This window comes from Periplaneta americana, chromosome 6, assembly GCF_040183065.1.
Source record: "Periplaneta americana isolate PAMFEO1 chromosome 6, P.americana_PAMFEO1_priV1, whole genome shotgun sequence".
Taxonomy (NCBI): domain Eukaryota; kingdom Metazoa; phylum Arthropoda; class Insecta; order Blattodea; family Blattidae; genus Periplaneta; species Periplaneta americana.
The window spans coordinates 127,056,325-127,078,042 of record NC_091122.1 but is presented as its reverse complement, the minus strand read 5'-3'; the positions used below and the strand labels follow the sequence as shown (position 1 = coordinate 127,078,042).

General features: G+C 32.8%; 1 protein-coding gene and 1 long non-coding RNA gene across 2 annotated transcripts in view; one reads left to right on the top strand and one right to left on the bottom strand.

Annotated features, from left to right (window-relative positions):
- The window catches only part of LOC138701720 (uncharacterized), a 99,357-nt gene extending 95,315 nt beyond the window's left edge, over positions 1-4,042 (top strand). The window contains exon 3 of the mRNA XM_069828921.1: positions 2,878-4,042. Within this exon, the coding sequence (XP_069685022.1) occupies positions 2,878-3,085 (208 nt within the window). The 3' untranslated portion in view covers positions 3,086-4,042. The remainder of the gene's footprint in view (positions 1-2,877) is intronic.
- A 16,676-nt stretch (positions 4,043-20,718) lies between these two features.
- On the bottom strand, positions 20,719-21,431 carry LOC138701722 (uncharacterized). The gene is made up of 2 exons (XR_011332676.1): positions 21,309-21,431; positions 20,719-21,103 (listed from the first exon to the last, which is right to left on the bottom strand). It is a non-coding gene; the product is annotated as an uncharacterized lncRNA (long non-coding RNA).
- Positions 21,432-21,718: the final 287 nt, after the last annotated feature.

The window sequence follows — 21,718 nt, the reverse complement described above, 5'->3', positions numbered from 1 at the left end:
CCCTCACTATACTACTTACTCCAACCCGCGCACTGCGATTAAACGTCTTGCGATTTTTAATCGCAGAAAGTAGCTGTACTTTAATCGCTGCGATTTTAAAAACGCAACATGCACCATTTTTCTGTGATCCCATTTTCGCACGAATGAAATGAAACCCATTTACAACCATAAATGAGGAGGTCCATTCCAAACTGTATTAGGTCCACCCACGGACGAAATTGAGTTTTAAGTTATATGGTTTCGTATACTTCTCAACATGTTCTATCATGATGTGAAGCCTGGGTCTAACTGTATTGAATCCCCTTCAAAAGAATGCATGAATCCGGGTGTTCGTAGCAAACCGTCTTCGTCAAACTGTATTCTGTCCAAAATCAATAAATATTTTTCATTGTTAAGGATGAGTTTCAAGTTTCCTGCACTGAGAAAAACTAGCGCCAATTTACAGTATTCACTTAATGTCGGCCTTTGTATCAGTTCAGTGTCGCTGCAGTCCAGTTGTGCATATGATATTAGTGAAAATGAAGGGAGAAGTGCCTATAGGTGAGAATAGTAGAGGAAGTAGGGAAAAAGTGAAGAAGAAAACAGTACGACAGCAACAAAGTGAACTTCGGTATAATACTGTTACTATATTTTAAATTAATAAATGTTTAGGAGACTTATTTTCATTAAAAAACTGTTTTCTACAATAATCATGTAATGTACAATAGGGTACTCTTTTTCAATCTGCAGAAACATTGATAAGGATCCTGAGTTAACTCTGTTCGAACCACCATGCTAGCATAGGGAAGGTCGGTTCCACTGTTGTCCAATTTCCGAACATGATATTCGCAGGGTCAAGGAAAGGGTTTTCTCAACAAAAAAGAAAGCTTATCAAGATCGTTAGCATTAATGAACGTTATAACTTTGTGATTCAGTATTACATAGGAGTAAATCAAGGAGTGTTACCTATAACTTACACAATTACTTTGGTTGAATTTTTACAAATATTGAGGAAGAATTTTTTTCTTTTTTATGTTCACGTCAAACCGTATTATGTCCATGATATTTTCTGAATTTCAGGACAGTCTGATGTGATTTCAAATATAATTTATTCTGATAAAATAAGTTCTTTCAGTGAATAATCATTTTAGTATTTTAATTTACCTCTCTTAGTTGGCACATAAACAGTTTTTCCTCTCGCCTGAAAAAATTACATCAGTGGACTTAATATGGTTCGGAACGGACCTCCTCAAATTGGTTATCGCGCACTGCGGCACGAAAATGTAAGACTGTTTCTGGCTTACTGTTCTGATTTTTGGTCCGGAAGGAGATAGGCATAGTAAGTTGTAATTTATCACATTGAATAGGTCTATTTACGGATATGGATTATTACTGAAGGTTGAGAAATGTTCTCTTCTCACAATCCTAATGTACAAGTTCGTAACCAGGAAAGGAAACAATGCGAAGAAGTGTGTGAAACTATCGCTATCAATTGGAATGAACTTAATGAAAACGAAAAATCTGTTAACCATGAGTATATTTCAATACCTTAGATTTCAAATTGTCCTTTCATATGACGTTATGGTCGTTATGTAATGATTGCATGTATCCAGAATAGATTCTTTTTACGTTTTTGTTTTCGATCTTTTGTCAGTAATGCACAAATTACTGCAGTCTGTGAATTCCATCTTGCATACATGAAAATCTGAACATTAATAATCGTCGTGCGCGGAACAGAAAAATATTCACTGCTATTTTAAACCCGTTCGATTAAAAATCCTAAGATGACATCAGCCTGAGGATGCCATAGAACGTTTTCGGTAGGATGAGGGAAGAGGGCTCTGGGGTTAACAATTGGAACTCCATTGGAACCGCAAATAATGCCCATGGCTTGTCAGTATATTTTGTCATTAATAATCTTCCTCGTATATAATCGTGAAATCTTTGTAGCTAATTCAACAGTTCATAGCATAAATACACGTTAAAAATGACTTTCATACTCCATCGGCAAGTCTATTGTGCTATCAAAAAGGAGTGCGTTATATGGCAGTAAACATTTTTAATAGCCTCCCTATGGATATAAAAAATGAAACTCTAAAACATAAGATTATTATTAAGGGCCAAATTAAGGAAGTGCCTAATTTCTCACGCCTTCTATTCTGTAGGTGAATTCATGACATTCAACAAAGCTTCATGAAATTGATACTAAAACTTTGTGTTGTACTATTAGACTATATTGTAAACCTCTTCTGTATATATTTCAACTAGACAGTGACTACAAATTAAGACTTTATAGTAGTAATAAGTTTTTTGACTTGTTCCATATTCTAACTGTGAAGCAATGTACGAATACCATGGAATGTTAATAAATACAATACATTACAATGTAAGCTGAATCGACAGACAGCAACAAACAGTTGAGTCACGATCTTTACAAGAGCGCAACCGTTCGGACTTCATTATTCCTATAATAGAGGGGTAAAGCACAGTAAGTCTACTACAGGCTGAAATGCTAGCCCTCAGGCCCCTCCTCTATTACAGAAAAAAATTACAGCTGTGAGATATGCTGCAAGCTCAGTTCATGCTGTGGCGACTCCAAACTCATCAGCTCATCACCGAATTGAACTGTAGGCTGTAGGCTAGCGTAGCCTAGGCTCACGAATATCGAAAACGAATTTTAGAAATTACAGGAACGCAATAATTGTATTAATAAAGTTTTTTCAACACACAAGATATTCAGTTTCAAACATTCAACTACTCAGTGTACATTATTTGTCTTCTTCTTTTCACACAACATATTTTGAAGTCCACTGTTACGTGGTTACTTATTCACCTCCCTTTAAAATCTAATCTAAAGTAATCTAACATTTTGGAACCCATGATTTTGCTTGTTCACAGATTTGTTCTCAAGAAGAAGCCGTCTAACAGCGATGCCTGGACGACAGTAGTATCAACGGGTGGTGGAGGAGGGGCTAACATTGCTCTTCTAGACATGGAGGTCGGAGATCAAACTGCTATCTGGCTGGAAGACGGAGAAATCGCCCCAGAGAGTGACAACGCCCCCGTCTCGACATTCAGCGGCGTCCGCATAGCCAAGAAGCAATAAGCGTCCCGTGATGTCATCACCGCCATTCCCACCTCCAGAAACCTGGTTCCTCTACGCAATTCCTCAAAGAAATATCTCGAATCCCGAAAACATAACCTCAGAATCAAGATCAACGGAAACACGCCCAAAATCGCTATTCACGCCATGTAAAACAAGTGAACTCTATTTACCCGTTGCTGTGGTCTCGTAGCTAACAAGAACTCAAATGTTTTCAGGATTTCAAGATATTTCACAAAATTGCAACCGCGATTTTATTACTCGTGAAACAAATTAATTTCGCTAACCTACCGTTCCTCAGTCTGTGATAAAAAATCTTGCTTAATATATATAAAAAGAACCTATTAAGAAGAAGATAAAATAATTCGATACAGCGTTATTATAAGCATAAAAAAAAAATCGCTATTCATTTGTCGCCACTACGTTTTCTTTTACATCTAGTCTGAAATTTTTGCGTTGTGACACGACAATGCAGAATGTTTACAAATACTAATATCTCGAATTAAGAGAAAAATTAATCGACTAGAACAAGTGATTACAAACTATATCTCCATTAACTTCTTCACCCCTTGATACTCTTTTCATTCTTCTATCAAGCAGTAGAGTGGTTCTTCATTTCGTGTGCTCTGTAATTTCTATTTATCCGTGCTTTACTGAACTGTATGTGAGAGGGAGCAACGGAGAATGTGTGCCAATTGACTGACTTCACTGCAAGCACCATGCCTAACAGGTTCTCTGTTTGTATGTACACGTCTGTACTCTGTAGAGCTTATGAACAGTATCACCCTCCTTGGATATCATCCCTGGAAAAGGGTCTTCTTGCAAACTATCACTTTTCTTCAGAAGTATGAAATGATGAATGTCTTTTAATCTGTCTCTGTATTTCATCACTTTTTTATTCTTTTATTTTTTTGGAAACCTGGAAATGCTGTAAAATAAATATCTCTTTTTAATCTCCAACACTAACGTTTTGTGGCTCTTATTTCCTTACAGTAGTCTTTTGTTGTTTCCATCAACTTATTTGTTCCTTGTACAACTTTCTTTCGGGGTTCACAAGCTATGTCTTAGTAGTACTGTATATTTAGTTCTCACAGTATTTGGTGTGCTTTGCATTACCTCGGTTCACATCCCTCTTAATGCATGGTTCAAAGACAGCACAATATTTCAGAATGTCGAAGAAGTCTGTTTCTATTCAAGCAAATAACATGGAACGCAGCTTAGCACCGCATGAAAATCACATATGGCAGCTAGAGAAATCACATTTTATCTATTTTCTTCTTTTAAAATGCAATTTCAAACCTAAAACAATATATACCTACGCATGAGTAAGTATACTGCATTTCAATGACATTAAAATGTCAATAACTCAGTTACAAAAAAAAAATAACTCACATTTTCTCGAGATTTTCACCGGTATATTGTGGAATATATAATCATAATAGGCCTATAAAAATATATTAAAACTTTCAAGTTCTGTATTACGTAAAATAATACTTCGTGACACAATAATTAACTGTAGACCTACGTCTTAGTCACCAAATTAAATATATATAAATTGTGCTATATATTTAAATCGCAAAGCAAAATATGTATTTATATTCCCATATATAAACAAATACGACCTTTTATCAAGTTATAATGGAACGACTGTGAATTGATTATATTCCTTCAGATTCGCTGCTAAGCGTATTAATCTAAAAGGCAACCACAATCACTAATACATTACGAACAACGATGTAAAACAGACTCTATAACCTTTTTTTTTTTTTACTGAAGCTCTAATTCACGAACATCATCACTGCCTACTAGCTATTTAAGAGCGGGAAAACAGCACTCACTTCACTGAGTGATAAAAAAAAGAAAGTGTTGCACGATTTTGCCGCTAGATAACGTGCTGTTGGTTTATTGTGTACTGATACGAAATCTGAAAAGTAACGGGATTGTATTTGGTGAGTTGTGTGCTTGAGTTGATATTATTGATGTGAATATTTTTTAATTATCCTACGTAAACATTATATTTCTCTACTCGAATTCTATTTAGATGAAGTAATATGTGGATTGACATTGAAGTGTTTAGGAAACGATTTCGTTAAAAAAAAACTCAATATCTTTGCACGAAAGAAATTTAACGGGAATATGACCATGAAAAAGTAACTGATATTGTTTCGACGAGGTTACTCAACATCTGGCTGACAATAATGCAAGGTGAACTACCAACAACAATATATATTTTTTTTAAATAAAATCGAGAAAAAGATTTCTCAGTAACTAAATACCGAAACTATGGCGTACACGGACCACTGCTGCTACTGTTTCCAGCAACCTAGAGTGCCAAAGTCGAATGATTTTAGAAAAAAAAATATATTATTGAATATATAAATTCATAAACCAGTTTTTATTTAATATAATATAATAATCATTGACATCTATTGGGATAAACGGTGGCAGAACAGTCCGAGAAGAAAAGAGATCCTTGCGACTGTTGGATTTTTTGTTTTGTTTTTTGCGACACTGGTCCGGTCTTCAATATCTAGTAAGCAGTGATATTTTACTAGGTTCAGAAATTTGTCTTTTAACCATGCGTAACTAGGACACTTCCGATCCTACCCATATTCCCTATCAGCACATTTCCTATTGCACGCTTTTTGAGTACCACGTACATGGAAATGGTAAACCAGGTAGCGCCATGCGTATCCAGAGAAGTGACGGAGCTACTCGGACATAGTAACATCATCAAAGGTTGTAATAACACAAATTCAAACATAGAGCATGCACAAGAACTTAGGAATACATTAACTGTGGGAAAAGGTATGAATTTAACAACACAATCGAAAAGTCGTGCTATGGTAAAATAATAGACATAAATAATAACTGATAAATTGGAATTTTGTAGGATTTATTTGTGAAAGATACTTTTCAGATGTATTTTTGCAATATTTAACAAATGAGTGGCACATTATAAAATGCTTCCAGCAGCCTTTTCAAAATAAAATTCCAGCTGCGCAGTAAAAATTCAGTGTAGAGCTACGTGGAAACATCTTTTGTTACTTCATCCGTAAAGCTTAGAGGGAACACAGTAATTAAGCAGGTTTTGTACATCTTTACGTACCGTCAATGTAGTTTATATGCTTAAATTTTATCTAAAAAAATAATTCTACTGAGTTAAAATATTTTGTAATATTTTAGGCCTATTAATAATTTTTCTTTTGGTCAAATAATAAATTGTAATTTGCATACTTCCATATTTAAGATGATTACACCTTTTCTAGCTCAGATAACTGGCATTTGGCTGCACGAAAATGAATTAAATATTAAACCTAATGCGTTAACCGAACTTATATGAAATTGTTTTTAATTTTCAGTAACTGACGAGGTTTTATTTGCAAGATTTGATAGATTTTTGTAGATGAGTGTATGTTTAACTATGATTGAGATACAAAATTATCCTTTATTTCAATAAGTTGGGAAACTGAATTACACTTTTCCGAAATGAAATTTATTACAAAAATAATAATGTAAATAAAAATTATATGAAAACTATATTTCTAGAAGTTAGCAAACAAGAAATGAAACTTCAGTTAAGACACAAATGACAACACTAAAATGGGGTAGACTATTTAAACAGAAGCTTATTTTACTAGCGATATGCTATGTAAAATTTTTTTACGTCATTCACACATGAATATAGATAGATTAGGATAGGATAAATAAGTAATCTCTAAAACTATACATCCACAGAGTGAACATCAAAGGCTGCAGTATTCCTAAGAAGAAAGTCAAACATCTGGCAACAATGAACATATTTGCTTCTGAGTGAGAACAGGAACAATTTCAATCTAAGTAAAGGCACCGAATTTGAAATAATGAACGCGCTTTCAGATTGATGCACTTTTTTCCTGTTGACCGCATAAAAGTAAAAGTTTTCTTCAGAGTATGTGAAAGTGAATGTTTTGTTGAGAGGAATATGAAGTGGTGTGAAAATAGTTCCATGTGTATTTGTGCTGTGGGACAGAGATTTGGTCGTTCGGAAAATGACGCCTATAAGGTAAATTTGTTACTGGAAGTCATATTCAAAGCAGACTTACCAACGGAAATTATATAGCTAACATAATTTTTCGGAAGAAGAGGAAAATATTTCCTGCCACAAATGAGCCATCATCAACTAATAAGTTATTATTTAAAAAAAGTCTTTTTAAATCCAGATGTGAAGAGCAGTTTAATAGTACAAAATACAAAGTCCAGTGATGAACACAAGAGATTGAATTCAACCTGCTCTCAACATAGATGAATAACTTGCAAGCTCAACGATGCAAGGAGTTCAGTATACAGAACTCTAAGAAAGCTACACGTCCGTCTCACAACACACAGACTGAACACTCAGAAAGTTAGAATAATTATGAACTTACTGACAACTCAGAAGATCCTACCGACGAAGACAGGATTGCGACGACGGTATGAAGGCAAGATGTCTACTCCTGCTGCAGCCACCAAGGAAGGCGCCAATATCTGGAAAGAGATAGAAATGACGAGGAATCTTACAAGGTAATTATTATCAAATAGTAACTCCAATGGTCGGCTACTTATTGCATAAAACGGTATGGCATACTCTCTTGGAAACGGATATGTCTAGAGACACCCATGTACAATGGCGTTCAAAGATTCCTGACCCCTATTAATCGATAGTGATCGATAATTTGTTCGTGTAAGTGTGGCTTCTTTAGTTATTACTTCTATGAATAGATGGCGAAGATATGTCAGTGTCGCCAATCGTACATAAATACACGTTCATAGGATCCAGAATTTCATCCCCCTCTAATAATTAATTGTAAAAATCGCTAGGTTTAGCGGGAAACAGCTTATACTGCCAATTATGAGAATAATTTATAATTAATTTATATCACCATTTTCCCCAACACATTTTTACCTGCCTCAATAATAGTGTCACCTATTGAAAACTATCAGAACTATTTCAAAATTTATCTGTTACATCTTTGATTCTGACTTATCCCGTGGTTAGAAAGTTTCCTTATACGGTCAGAAAGTTGTACATCGGTTAGTTGGTTGGTGGGGTTTAAAAAGGGCGCTTCAGCTACTATGGCTATTTGCGCCCTTATCTAAAATTCTTTCAAAAACAAAAACATAATACCCTAAGCTAAAAGCAAATACGAACTAAATACGTAAGATATCTTTGAACGCCAGTGTATCTAAAGATTTTCGAACTTCGCAATGTGTGCTGAAATTAAATCTCTGCAACATTGTGAACTTATTTAGTAGTTCCCACTACAGCATTCTGTCGTCCAAAACTTGTAAGATTCGCAAACAGTTAATATAGCCTAAATAACGGTTTAATCTGTTCTTTTTTATTTCGAATATAATTTTAATAAAATCTCCATTAATTTTACGTCATGAATAATTATTAAGGGAATGTATATACATTATATTTAATTGCATTATTTTTTAGAAATCTTACACTTTTATTGAATGTACACAACCCCATTTCATCTTCATTTTTATATCATTATATTACATATCACTTTAATTCCATTGGTCTTGTAAACAGAAAAATAGCATTAGAAATTATTACAATACTAAAAATGACATTTTATGTAGCCTATATTTGTGTAAAACTAATGGGATAACATATTTTTAAATCGCACAATCTATAAAACAATTCAATATCTTATATTTTTAGAATTATATGGAATGTGTTTTGTGTAATTCATATAATGGAAAGTGTATCTGTTGATTTTGGTTCTTTGTAAGTGATTTGATTTACGTATGCCTTTTTAATTATACTTCAAGAAAATAAACTATAAACACAAGATGATCACTGTGAAATGCATAAAATATATAGTAAGAGGCATGTGTCGCCTTCATGATAGTTTTTTTTTTGTACTATATTTAATGAGAGGGATAAAACTCTAGTATTTGAAATAATCTACTCAAAACATTTGCTGTATTTAATATATACTGACTAATGTGTGATTTTTTTCCATTTTTAAAAGGTTAAAATTGGAAGACAATGGAAATTGATAACAAGATAGAAGCAAAAGTTAAAAAACTTGGAGACATGAGGAAAACCTTGAGGAAAACAGAAAGCCACCTGAGTTACAAATTTCAGCAATAAATAAAATCTACTGCACATTACATAAAATTACTTAGAGAACAAACTATGTTACACTTGAAACAAAAGTACAAGATGGAGTCTATTAAGAAGAAAATAAATTCAGTAACGTCTGATATATTACATCTCTGAGATGAATTGGAGTGAAGAGCAACTTCTCACTTGTATCTATTGATTCCTCATGAATCATCACTGTAGAGGTTTCGTAAAACAGACTCTTGTGATAATATTATTAGATAATAATATTTATATACACAGAATTAACTGGCGTCCTCCATAGTCAAGGGTTATTATTTTTATATTCCATAGGCCTAAGTTTACATTATATACGAAACTATAAAATTACTTCTCTTCTTTTCTTGTATATTATACCTATATTTTGACAATCTACCGTATTTATTATTATTTTAGTCTATAAACTAAAGAAAGTTTCTACTAGTTCAATTATGGAATAGACCCTAAGACTTTATAATTTCTTCTATTTATTTGTTATATAGGCTAATTAGTGTTCGACATTCTGGTCTGTGACAAGTAACTTGTCTTATATCCCACTAATTCTTTATAATATTCTCATTAGTTGCTAGAGCATCACATATGCTGATAAGTTTGTACCGGTATCCATTTTTTCTGATCCGTTACAACACACTATTTGTAAATTTGAAATTTCCAACCTACTACATTGTAAATGCATTTAAGGCAAATGTGTTCAGAGGCAATTAGTAGTTGTGTAACAGCTGATATTTTGAAAAAAAAAAAACAATCAACTTACAGTAGATCGTAGTCTATATAAATTTCTTCCCTTTTGAATTTTAGTACTTTTAAGGTTAAATTGCTTCCTAAATTTTAACTTCATCGGACACTGATTAAATTTCCAACATCTTTACTATGTTAATATTTAGGATTTACCTTAGCTGACTAGTTTTGAAGTCTTGTTCTTCATTGTCCAAAGCCTAGTCTAGGCTTAACACAGTAAAGATGTTAGAAATTTAATCCGTGATATATGTGTTAAAAGTGTATATAGAAAAATGTTCACGGACATTTCTCTACTATATAAAGTATTTTCGTTTCTGATTGATTATATGTACCGGTACTTCCTTGTATAGTAAACCACGCACAATTTTGAATTACGATAACACCTTCTGCAAAGCGATTATCTATTATATTTATTTATTAGCTACAAAAGTAAAGTGACTCCAGCGTGAAGTTCACAATTCATATTTTAAGTTACTGAAAAATGAGTTTCCTCTGACAAGGATTTTTTTTCCTTGTTCATTATGGGAAGAAGAAGGAAAATACAGATACAGCTACGTACTTCTCTTTCACCAATATCTTACAATTCCAATCATTGAACGTACTAAAACCAATAGATTTTCATAGTTTGTAACAAAATTGAAATGTTTAAGAATTTTAGCTTCTTATAAAATTTAATATGTATCAATATACGAAGGATAATTTGACTTCTCATTTAAATTTTTGGTGATTATAATATTTACAATTATCAATGAATTTCTTAGTTTTTTTCATTTTTTCATTCATTTTTCTGTTACTTTAATAGCATTGCATCATGTTAAAAAATCTTGACATAAACTTTCAAACGAATACAATTTATTAGCTACGTGCATTAAACATAGGTTGTCTACTATATTCAAGAGATATACGGTATTAATAAATTTTGTTTTTTCTGATATTTAATCCCAATAATTTTCTTTACAATCATTTTTAAATATCCATTATGTATATATTCTTTATTTCTTTCATTTATTTATTTATTTTCTTAACCACTTTTTTCTGACTTATTATTTACGTCATTTTAAGTCTATTTATTTTCTTTTATTTATTATTTCTACCTTCATATTACTCTATATCTCAATTTTCTTCACCATAACCCTCAAAATTCAGATACATTTAACGTAATGAATGTTAGTAACATTTCCTCCTTTCTGTATTGACGTCTTTCTATTCTATATTCTTCTTGTCGTTGACATTTCTTTTATTTTTTTAACTTTTGTGCTTTCTTTTTCCTCTATCTCCTTTCTTTAACTTTCAGTCAATTTTTTTTATTTTTCCTAATTTATTTCTGTATTTTTTCTTATTTTTTCTTCTCATCCTTTATCCTTCCAACTTTTTATTTGCCAATGTCTTTATTCTCTCTTTCCTTCATTGTTTCTTTCCTAAATATTTCCTCGTTTTATTTCGTATGTTTCAATTCTTCTTTCATATAGTGATTACGTATGAAAAATAGATTTTATAGTTACACTTACAGGAACATAAATTAAATTCAAGAACTATATGAAATAAAAAAATATATATTAAAATCAGATAATTATCTAAAATTGTCTTCTCTTTTTTCTTTTTCTTCCTTTAATTCTTTCTTCGTTTCTTTTATTTTCATTCTCTCCATGCTCTAGTGATGTCTATTTTTTATTTTCTTATATCTTCCTCTCTTACATCGGCTTTAATTTCAAACCTGTTCTCTAACATTTTTCTGACAGTTTCCTACTCTCAATGTTCAATTCATACATCCTGATCTTTTTCTTATTAGGCTACTTAGTTTTTACTGTTTCCTCTTACCTTCCGAAAATTTAAATTTCATACATATTCTAGTTCTTTTCTGTCTTTTAATGAATACTAATCTCATACTTTTCCCTCCTTTTCCTCTTCTTTTATCAACGTTTATTTCATAATTCTTTTTTATTCATATTTTGTTCTCTTAACTTCGTCTATCTTTAATTTCTCTGTGTTTATTCAATACTTCTTTCTAACATTATTTTCTCTTATATTTTCTTCACTCCCTCTTACTTCTTTCCTTTATATTCTTCACTGTTTATTGTCTTTCCCTGTCAAAAGCTTATTACATGCTTCCCCCCACCCCCTTTATATTTTGTTGTATCTTCGACGTTTGTAAATGATTATTTCATACTTTTTATTTTCGTCTCTCTCTCCTCTCCCTTTTCTATAAACTTTTCATCATATTTATCTTATATATCGCAGACTCTTTTTAATCGTTCTTTAGCGATGTAAATGATATTCAAATTATCATTTATATCCAGTTATCGTTCTTTATGGATATCACTTTCTCTGTAAATGTTCACTTCATACCTTCTACTCCATACCTTCTATTCTTATCTTTTTTCTCTGAATGATTTTTTCAGTATTCTTCTTTCTTCTTACGTTTCCTATCTGCACCTTCTCTGTAAATACTTTCTTAGTTATTTTCATTTCCTTCTTACTCTACTATCCTATCTTCTTTTCTTCTACAAATTTTATTTCACATTTATCTTCTCTTCTATAAATGTTTATTTGACATCTTTTATTTTATTGTTACTCTTCTATTTTACATTATCTTCTCTTCTATAAATATTTATTTCAACTCGCTCATTTTCTTGTTACTCTCCTATTTTATTTTCTCTTCTTCTATAAATGTTTATTTTTATTCTTTTGTTACTCTTTTATCTTATCTTCTTTTCTATAAATATTTATTTCATATATTTTCTACTCTTGTTACTCTTCTATCTTATCTTCTTCTATAAACAATTATTTATATGTTTATTCTCTTGTTACTCTTTTACCTTATCTTCTTTTATAAACAATTATTTATATCTTTTATTCTCCTGTTATTCTTCTATCTTTTCTTCATCTATACCTTTTATTTTCTTATTACTCTTCTATCTTCTCTTCTTCTATACCTTTTATTCTCTTGTTACTCTTCTATCTTCTCTTCTTCTATATCTTTTATTCTCTTGTTACTCTTCTATCTTCTCTTCTTCTATACCTTTTATTTTCTTGTTACTCTATCTTCTCTTCTTCTATACCTTTTATTCTCTTCTACCTTATCTTCTTTTATAAACAATTATTTATATGTTTTATTCTCTTGTTACTCTTCTATCTTCTCTTCTTCTATATATTTTATTTTCTTGTTACTCTATCTTCTCTTCTTCTATACCTTTTATTCTCTTGTTACTCTTCTACCTTATCTTCTTTTATAAACAATTATTTATATGTTTTATTCTCCTGTTACTCTTTTATCTTCTCTTCTTCTATATCTTTTATTTTCTTATTACTCTTCTATCTTCTCTTCTTCTATACCTTTTATCTTCTTGTTACTCTTCTATCTTGTCTTCTTCTATAAACAATTATTTGTGTTTATTCTCTTGTTACTCTTCTACCTTATCTTCTTTTATAAACAATTATTTATATCTTTTATTCTCTTGTTACTCTTCTATACCTTTTATTTTCTTGTTACTCTTCTATCTTATCTTCTTTTCTTGCATAAATATTTACTTCATATCCTTTATTTTCTTGTTACTCTTCTATCTAAAATTATCTTCTCTACTTCTACAAATGTTTATTTCCTCTTAGTCTACTATCTCATCTTCTTTTCTTCTATAAATGTTTATTTCATACCTTTTAGTTTCTTGTTACTCTTTTATTATTCGAATCTACTTAGATAATTACCAATCTCTCATTGTATACCTTTTTACGCTACATTCCTCTTGTTCATTTTTACTCCAATTCTATCATGACGCATTTTCCATTCTCTGTATTCTAGTCTTCTCTTTCCTATAATTCTCTTCTCTGTTTGTGTTCCTCCTACGTTATCTTTCTTTACCTCAAGTGATTTTTCTCTACCTTCGCTTCTCCCATTTCTATCTCAACTTTTGTTACAATCCTGAATCTGTGCATGTCTTCTCTTGTCTATTTGTGTGTACAATCAATTCCATTAATATCGTCTCATTTTGAAGTAGTGTTTACAGTCAGTACTGCATTCCCCTGCCACTATTATACAAGTAAGCATATATACAAGATACATAGATAGCCATTCCTATTAGTAGTAGCGTGTCGCTGCACTTCTGAAATGTTGGCATACATCGCAAAAGAGTTCTAATTGTGTAGCTACTACTCTAGCATGAACACCACTGAAAACAGGAATGTACAAGACAGAAGAGTCAGCCCCCATGTGCAGGGTAATGGTTGAAGGTGTAATACGGAGTTTCGTTGTCAGTATATGACTAGAAAAAGAGACGGCATTAATGGAATCCAATGTACCTCTTCTGTCTCTAGAGATTTAATTAGTTCTGCGTTTCACTTTTCTTTCCTACGTAGCCTACATATTTTTACATCCTGTTGTGTGTATATTTCTACATTCTGTACCGATATTCAAGAATGCCATTTAATAATTTTCCAGTCTGTTATCTTCACTTTTATTATTTTACAGACATACGGTAATCTTTATATGTATAAAATATTTTAACTAATACGAGTATGTAAGACGTTAAAATCACATGTTACCCCTTCTTCCACAGTCATCTCTATCTACAATGAATTTAAAAGTATTCGAACACAGATAAGCTTGTAAGAATATTATAATAAGTACAGAGTAATGCATTTATTTACATGAAACATTTGGTCTGTACATTACTGAAGTGTAGTGATTATTTATTATTGTGAATAAAATAAAAAATATGTATAATATTTTATAAAACCGTTGAAGTCTCCTAAGATGTGTGAATTGAATGCGTAAAAAGCATTCGAACAGTTCAAACAATTGTGACAGTTATGAATTCCATGCGCTTGACCAGTGGAAACGTCTTATATCACAATAGAGTTCAGTCTCTAGCAGCATTTTGTTACGTGCAGTAGCTTGTGTGTTAAGTGAACAGTGTTGTGTATTAAAATCAAAAATAGTTCGCAGGAGAAATAACATTAGAAGAAACTAGAAGAAAGAATAATCATTACTGGATTACATAAACAATGTAAATCGTTGTGTGAAATTTTTAATAGTGTTCAGAGACCCCGAACAACAATCCTTGGTATCATTGACAGATATAGTGACAAGAAAACATTGGGAAAAATGAGAAGAACTGGGCGCCCAAGAAAAATATCTGAAGTAGATGGACGAGCAGTTCTAAGAAAAATCGAGAAAAATCCTCGTGAACAGATATTTACCAGTGAACTTGCAGAAGAATTACAACTAAATGTGACAGTACAGTTCGCAATTATTTGAAAAACAATAAATATCATGGAAGAGTAGCCAGGAGAAAATATTCTGTGAGCCGAAATGAAATCAACAGGAATAAAAGATTAAAATTCGCGGGAAGGGAGGGGGGACAAAAACATGTAAACAAGCTAGTGAGTTCTGCGACAAAGTCATATGCACAGAAGACAGCAAAGTTCAATATATTTTCTTCAGATGGAAGATGTACGATTTGACGAAGAAAGAATACCGAACTTCAAAAAGAAAACTTGTGTCCTACAGTGAAATACAGTGCAATTCATCAATGGAATCATGGACTAGCATTTTTATATCGATATTCTGAAGACTCATTTAAAACCTAATGTTCAGAAAATGGAGATTGGAGACAACTACGTATATTTTCATGCAGGACAACGACCTCAAGAATTACCGTATGGAATACTAGGATATGGATTAACCCCGAAACATCTGCAGACTCCTTCTCCGGATACCAATCTGATAAGATCATCTGTAGGATCGTCTGAAGAGAAGAATCAGAACATCGTGCAAACAAGATCTTCATAGAATGCTCACTGATGAACGGAATAAAATTGGTGCCAATATGACGTCTAATTTGGTTGACTCTACACTTAGAAGACTCCAAGCAATAATACATTTTAAAAGTTATCCTACTCGATATTTTGAAAAAAATTGGATTAAGAGAAGAAATTCGTGTGAAATGTGCTTTAAAATATTTTTACTTATATGTAATTCTGCTAATCTGTGAATATTTTCAATATAATGTATAATCCTAGTGTTGTTTTCGTAATATCGTATGGGAAATCTCATCTACATATTGTATGACATCACTGAAATATGCTTTGTTATAAATTGCAAAGTTGATAAGTCAATTAAAACTGTCTTTTGTAGAAATCATTACGTGTTCGAATACTTTTTACGTTCACTGTATGTCAGTGAATGTAAGTAGGCTATCATTAGTTATGACTCTGACCATCTTTCTTCTTCTGCCTTTATCTCTATTTTTATATTTCCCTATATAACTTTTAGTTTCCATTTGTCTCTATTGTTCCTACACATTTGTTTCGTCTTATACCGGTATACTTTTATTTCTGTCTCCATTTGCATCTCTTTGTCTCCCTTTATCACTATCTTCATTTCTGCTTCTGTACATTTCTTCCTATTTTACCTCTGTCTTTATATGACTTTCTCCATTTGTATCTCTCCGCCTCTTTCTTATTCACTGTATATGTTTCTCTATTTGTCTCTCTCTGTCCTTGTATTCCTCTGCCTCAATATGTTTCTCTTTATTTAAGTGTTCCTGTCTCTGTCATCATCTCTCACTATATATGTTTCTATCTACTTATCTTTCTCTCGTTCTGTCATCTCTATGTCTATATGATTCCTTATAATTATCTCTTTCTTTGTACTCATCTTCATATCTATATTTTCTTTCTACTTCCATCCTCTGTCTTCATCTCTGTTTCTATATATTTCTATCTATTTCTTTTCTCTATTTCTATATAATTGCCTCTAGTTATGTATCCCTGAATCTCTCTTCATATCTATCTATATACTTTCTATCTATTCATCTCTCCCTGTCCCTCTTTTCATTTCTGTCTCAATATATTTCTCTCTATTTCTATCACTGCCCGTCTGTCTTCATCTCTATCTTTATATAATTCTCCATAATTATCTCTCATGCCTCTATCTTCATCTCTATATTTTATCTCCAGCTCTCTCTGTCTTTGACTTCATCCCTGTCTTTAAAACTATGAAACTTTATTAACTTAAAACGTTAAAAAGCGTCAAAAATTAAAAAAGTAAAGCTATATCTTATGACAGACGGGCCCACTTCAACACTGGTGTGGTGTCACCATCAGTGTCTTTCGAACTACTTGTTTCTATATATTTCTATCTATTTATCATTCTCTCTGAACTCTGTCATCTGTCTATATAGTTATATCTCCCTGACTCTCTCTCCATATCTATCTATACACTTTCCATCTATTCATCTCTCCCTGTCTCTCTTTTCATCTCTGTCTTTCTATTTCTATCACTGTTCCTCTGTCTTCACCTATATATCTATATAATTTTCTATAATTATCTCTCATTGTCTGTCTTATCTCTATATTTTAAGTCCATCTCTCACGGTCTCTGACTTCATCTCTGTCTCTACACTTTTCTTTCTATTTATCACTCTCATCTTCTGTTATCTGGTCTCTATATATCTCCCAGCCTCTCTCTACATATCTATCTATATAGCCTACTTTCTATCTATTCATCTCTTCCGGTCTCTGACTTCACCTCTATCTCTATACTTTTCTTTCTAAATATCACTCTCTCTCTCCTTCTGTTATCTGTCTACATATATCTCCCTGCATCTCTCTCTTCATATCTATCTATATACTTTCTATTTATTCAGCCCTTTCTGTCTCTGATTTCATCTCTGTCTCTATACTTTTTTCTACATACCACACTCTCTCTCATCTTCTGTTATCTGTCTCTCTCTCTACTTACTTTCTATCTACACATCTCTTCCTATGTCTGATTTCATCTCTGTCTCTATACTTTTCTATATATATCACTCATCTTTGTTATCTGTATCTATACATCTCCCTGCCTCTCTCTTCATATCTTCTATAAGTATACTTTCTATCTACACATCTCTTCCTATGTCTGATTTCATCTCTGTCTCTATACTTTTCTTGCTATATACTCGTATCACTCTCTCACCGTCAGTTATCTGTATCTATATACTTCACTGCCTCTCTCTTCATATCTATCTATATAGGTACTTTCTATCTATTCATCTTTTCCTGTCTCTGATTTCATCTGTCTCTATACTTTTCTTTCTATATACCACTCTCACCTTCTGTTATCTGTCTCTATATATCTCCCTGTCCCTCTCTACATATCTATATACTTTTCTATTCACCTCTTCCTGTCTCTGATTTCATCTGTCTCTATAATTTTCTTTATATATATATATATATATATATATATCACTCTTTCTTACCTTCTGTTATCTGTCTCTATATATCTCCCTGTCTCTCTCTACATTTCTACATACTTTTATCTATTCATCTCTTCCTGTCTCTGATTTCATCTGTCTCTACAGATACGTTTATCTCTACTTGTGTCTCTCTCTGCCTCTATCTTCATCTTTGTCTCCATGTGTTCCTCTCTACTCATCTCTTCTGCCTCTGTCTCTGCATGTATCCTCATCCTTGTTTCTACAAATACGTTTATCTCTACTTGTGTCCCTCTGCCTCTATCTTCATCTTTGTTTCCATGTGTTCCTCCCTAGTCATCTCTTCATCTCTGCATTTTATCATTTTTCTTCTCTTTTTCTCTCTCTGCCTTTCCCTTTATATCTGTCTTCTTCACTTTTCAAATTATAGCCTATATATCTGCATGTGTCTTTATAAGATTCTCTTCATTAGTTTCTCCTTGCCTCTGATTTCATTTCGGATTCCATATGTTTCACTGTCTCTTATATAACTTTAACTTTTTCTGTCTCTTTTTGTGTCTGTATACTTGTCACTTTGTGCTTGTATCTTTATCTCTATTTTTATTGACTGTACTGACTCTGCCATCATGTTTGTCTCTACATGCTTCTCTGTATGTTCTTCTTCGTATTTGACTACGTCTGTATCTAAATGTTTCTATTTGTCCCCCTCTGCCTCTGTCTTCATACAAGTCTCTATACGTTTCTCTACATTTGCCTCTCTTGCCTCTGTCTTGATCTCTGTCTCTATACGTTCTCCCTTTCATGTCTTAATGTTGTCTCTACATATTTCTCTACATATTGTCTTTCTCTCTGCACAGACTTCATATCTGTCTCTAATTGTATCTCTGTGTATCTTTCTCTGCCTTTGTCTTCACATTTGTCTCTATAATGTTTCTCTTAATTTGTCTCCCTCTTCCTCTGCTTTCATATCTGAATATGTTTTCCCCTTTGTCTGTATATTTTCTCTCTCTGACTCTGTCCTCATAACTATCTCTATACGTTTCTCTCTACATCTCTCTTTGTCTATGTCTTCATCTCTGTCCCTATATGCTTCTCTCTATTTACCTCTCTCCAACTATGTACTCATTTGTCACTATATGTTTCTCTCTATTTGTCTATCTTTGCCTGTGTCTTCATCTCTGTCTCTTTATGTTTCTCTCTATTTGTCTCTCTCTCTCTAGTATGTCTTCACGTATGCCTCTATTTGTTCCATTCTCCTTGTCTTTCTCTGCCCATTTCTTCATATCAATTTCTAAATGTTTCAGTATCTCTATCTGCCTTTGCCTTCATATCTGTCTCTCTTTGTTTCTCTCTACTTGAATCTTCCTGTCTTCATGTCTGTCTCTATGTTCCCCTCTCGATGTCCCTTTGTCTCTCTCTTCATATCTCTCTCTACGTCTTTATTTTTTGTCTCTGTCTCCTATGTCTTCATTTCTTTCCCTATAACTTTCTATTTGTCGCTCTGCCTATGTCTTCATCTCTATTTCAATATGTCTCCCTCTACCTTCTTCATCTCTCTCTACATATGCTTCTTTTTCTATGACTCCCTCTGCCTGTGACGTCATATCTGTCTCTATATCTTTCTCTCTATATGTCCCTCTCTGCATAAGTCTAAATTTTACTCTCTATAGTCTATCTCTCCCTATGACTTCATCTCCGTCTCTATATAATACTCTCTATCTATCTCTCCGCCTATGTCTTCATATCTATATGCATCTCTTTGTGTTTTCATCTCTCTCTCTATATATATATTTCTGTATTTGTAACTCTTTGTCTGTGTCTTCATCTCTGTTACCCATATATATCTCTCTTTTTGCCCTCTCTGCCTGTGTCTTCATCTCTATCTCTATATTTATATCATCTCCATTTGTCTCTCTTTGTCTGTTTCTTCATCTCTGTCTCTATACCTTTCCTCCTATTTGTCTCTGTTAGCCTGTGTTTTCATCTCTGTCTCTATATGTATCTCCCTATTTGTCTCTCTTTGCCTTTATCTTCAACTCTGTCACTCTACGTATCTCTCTATTTGTCCCTCTTTGCCTATATCTTCAACTCTGTCTCCACATGTTTCTCTTTGTTTGTCTCTCTTTGTATCTTCATCTATGTCTTCATATGTTTCTCACTATTTATCTCTCTCCGCCTATGTCTTCATCTGCCTCTATATCTTTCCCCCTATTTATCTCTCTTTGCCTGTGTTTTCATCTCTGTTTCTATATGTATCTCTCTATTTGTCTCTCTTTGCCTATATCTTCAATTCTGTCTCTATATGTATATCTCTATTTGTCTCTCTTTGCCTATATCCTCAACTCTGTCTCTACATGTTTCTCTATGCTTGTCTCTCTTTGCCTGTGTCTTCATCTATGTCTCTATATATTTCTCACTATTTATATCTCTCCGACTATGTCTTCATCTCTGCCTCTATATCTTTCCCTCTATTTATCTCTCTTTCCCTGTGTTTTCATCGCTGTCTCTCTATATATGTCTCTATTTGTCTCTCTTTACCTATATCTTCAACTCTGTCTCTATATGTATCTCTCTAATTATCTCTCTTTACCTATATCTTCAAACCTGTCCCTATATGTATCTCTCTATTTGTCTCTCTTTGCCTATATCTTCAATTCTGTCTCTATATATTTTCCTCTATCTGGCTCTCTTTGTCTGTGTTTTCATTTGTCTCTATATGTATCTCTTTATTTGTCTCTCTTTCCCTATATCTTCAACTCTGTCTCTACATGTTTCTCTATGTTTGTCTCTCTTTACCTGTGTCTTCATCTATGTCTCCATATGTTTCTCACTATTTATCTCTCTCCGCCTATGTCTTCACTTCTGTCTCTATATATTTCCCTATATTTGCCTCCCTTTGCATGTATCTTTATATCTGTCCCTATATGTTTCTCTCTATTTGTCTCTCTTTGCCTTGTCTTCATCTCTGCCTCTATATGTATCTCTATATTTGTCTCTCTTTGCCTTTGTCTTCATTTCTGTCCCTATATGTTTCTCTTTATTTGTCTCTCTCTTTGCATGTGACTTCATCTCTGTCCCTATATGTTTCTCTCTTTTTGTCTCTCTTTGCTTATATCTTCAACTCTATCTCTTTATGTATCTATTTGTCTCTCTTTGCCTATATCTTCAACTCTGTCTCTACATATTTCTCTAAGTTTGTCTCTCTTTGCCTAAGTCTTCATCTATGTCTCCACATGTTTCTCACTATTTATCTCTCTCCTCTTATGTCTTCACCTCTGTCTCTATATATTTAACTCTATTTGTCTCTTTGCATGTGTCTTTATATCCGTCCCTATATATTTATCTCTTGTTTTCCTTGTCTTCATTTCTGTCCCTATATGTTTCTCTCTATTTTACTCTCTTTCCATTGTCTTCATCTCTGTCTCTATGTATTTCCCTCTATTTGTCTCTCTTTGCATGTGTCTTTATGTCTGTCCCCATATGTTTATCTCTATTTGTCTCTCTTTTCCTTGTCTTCATTTCTGTCCCTACATGTTTCTCTCTATTTGCCTCTCTTTGCCTTGTCTT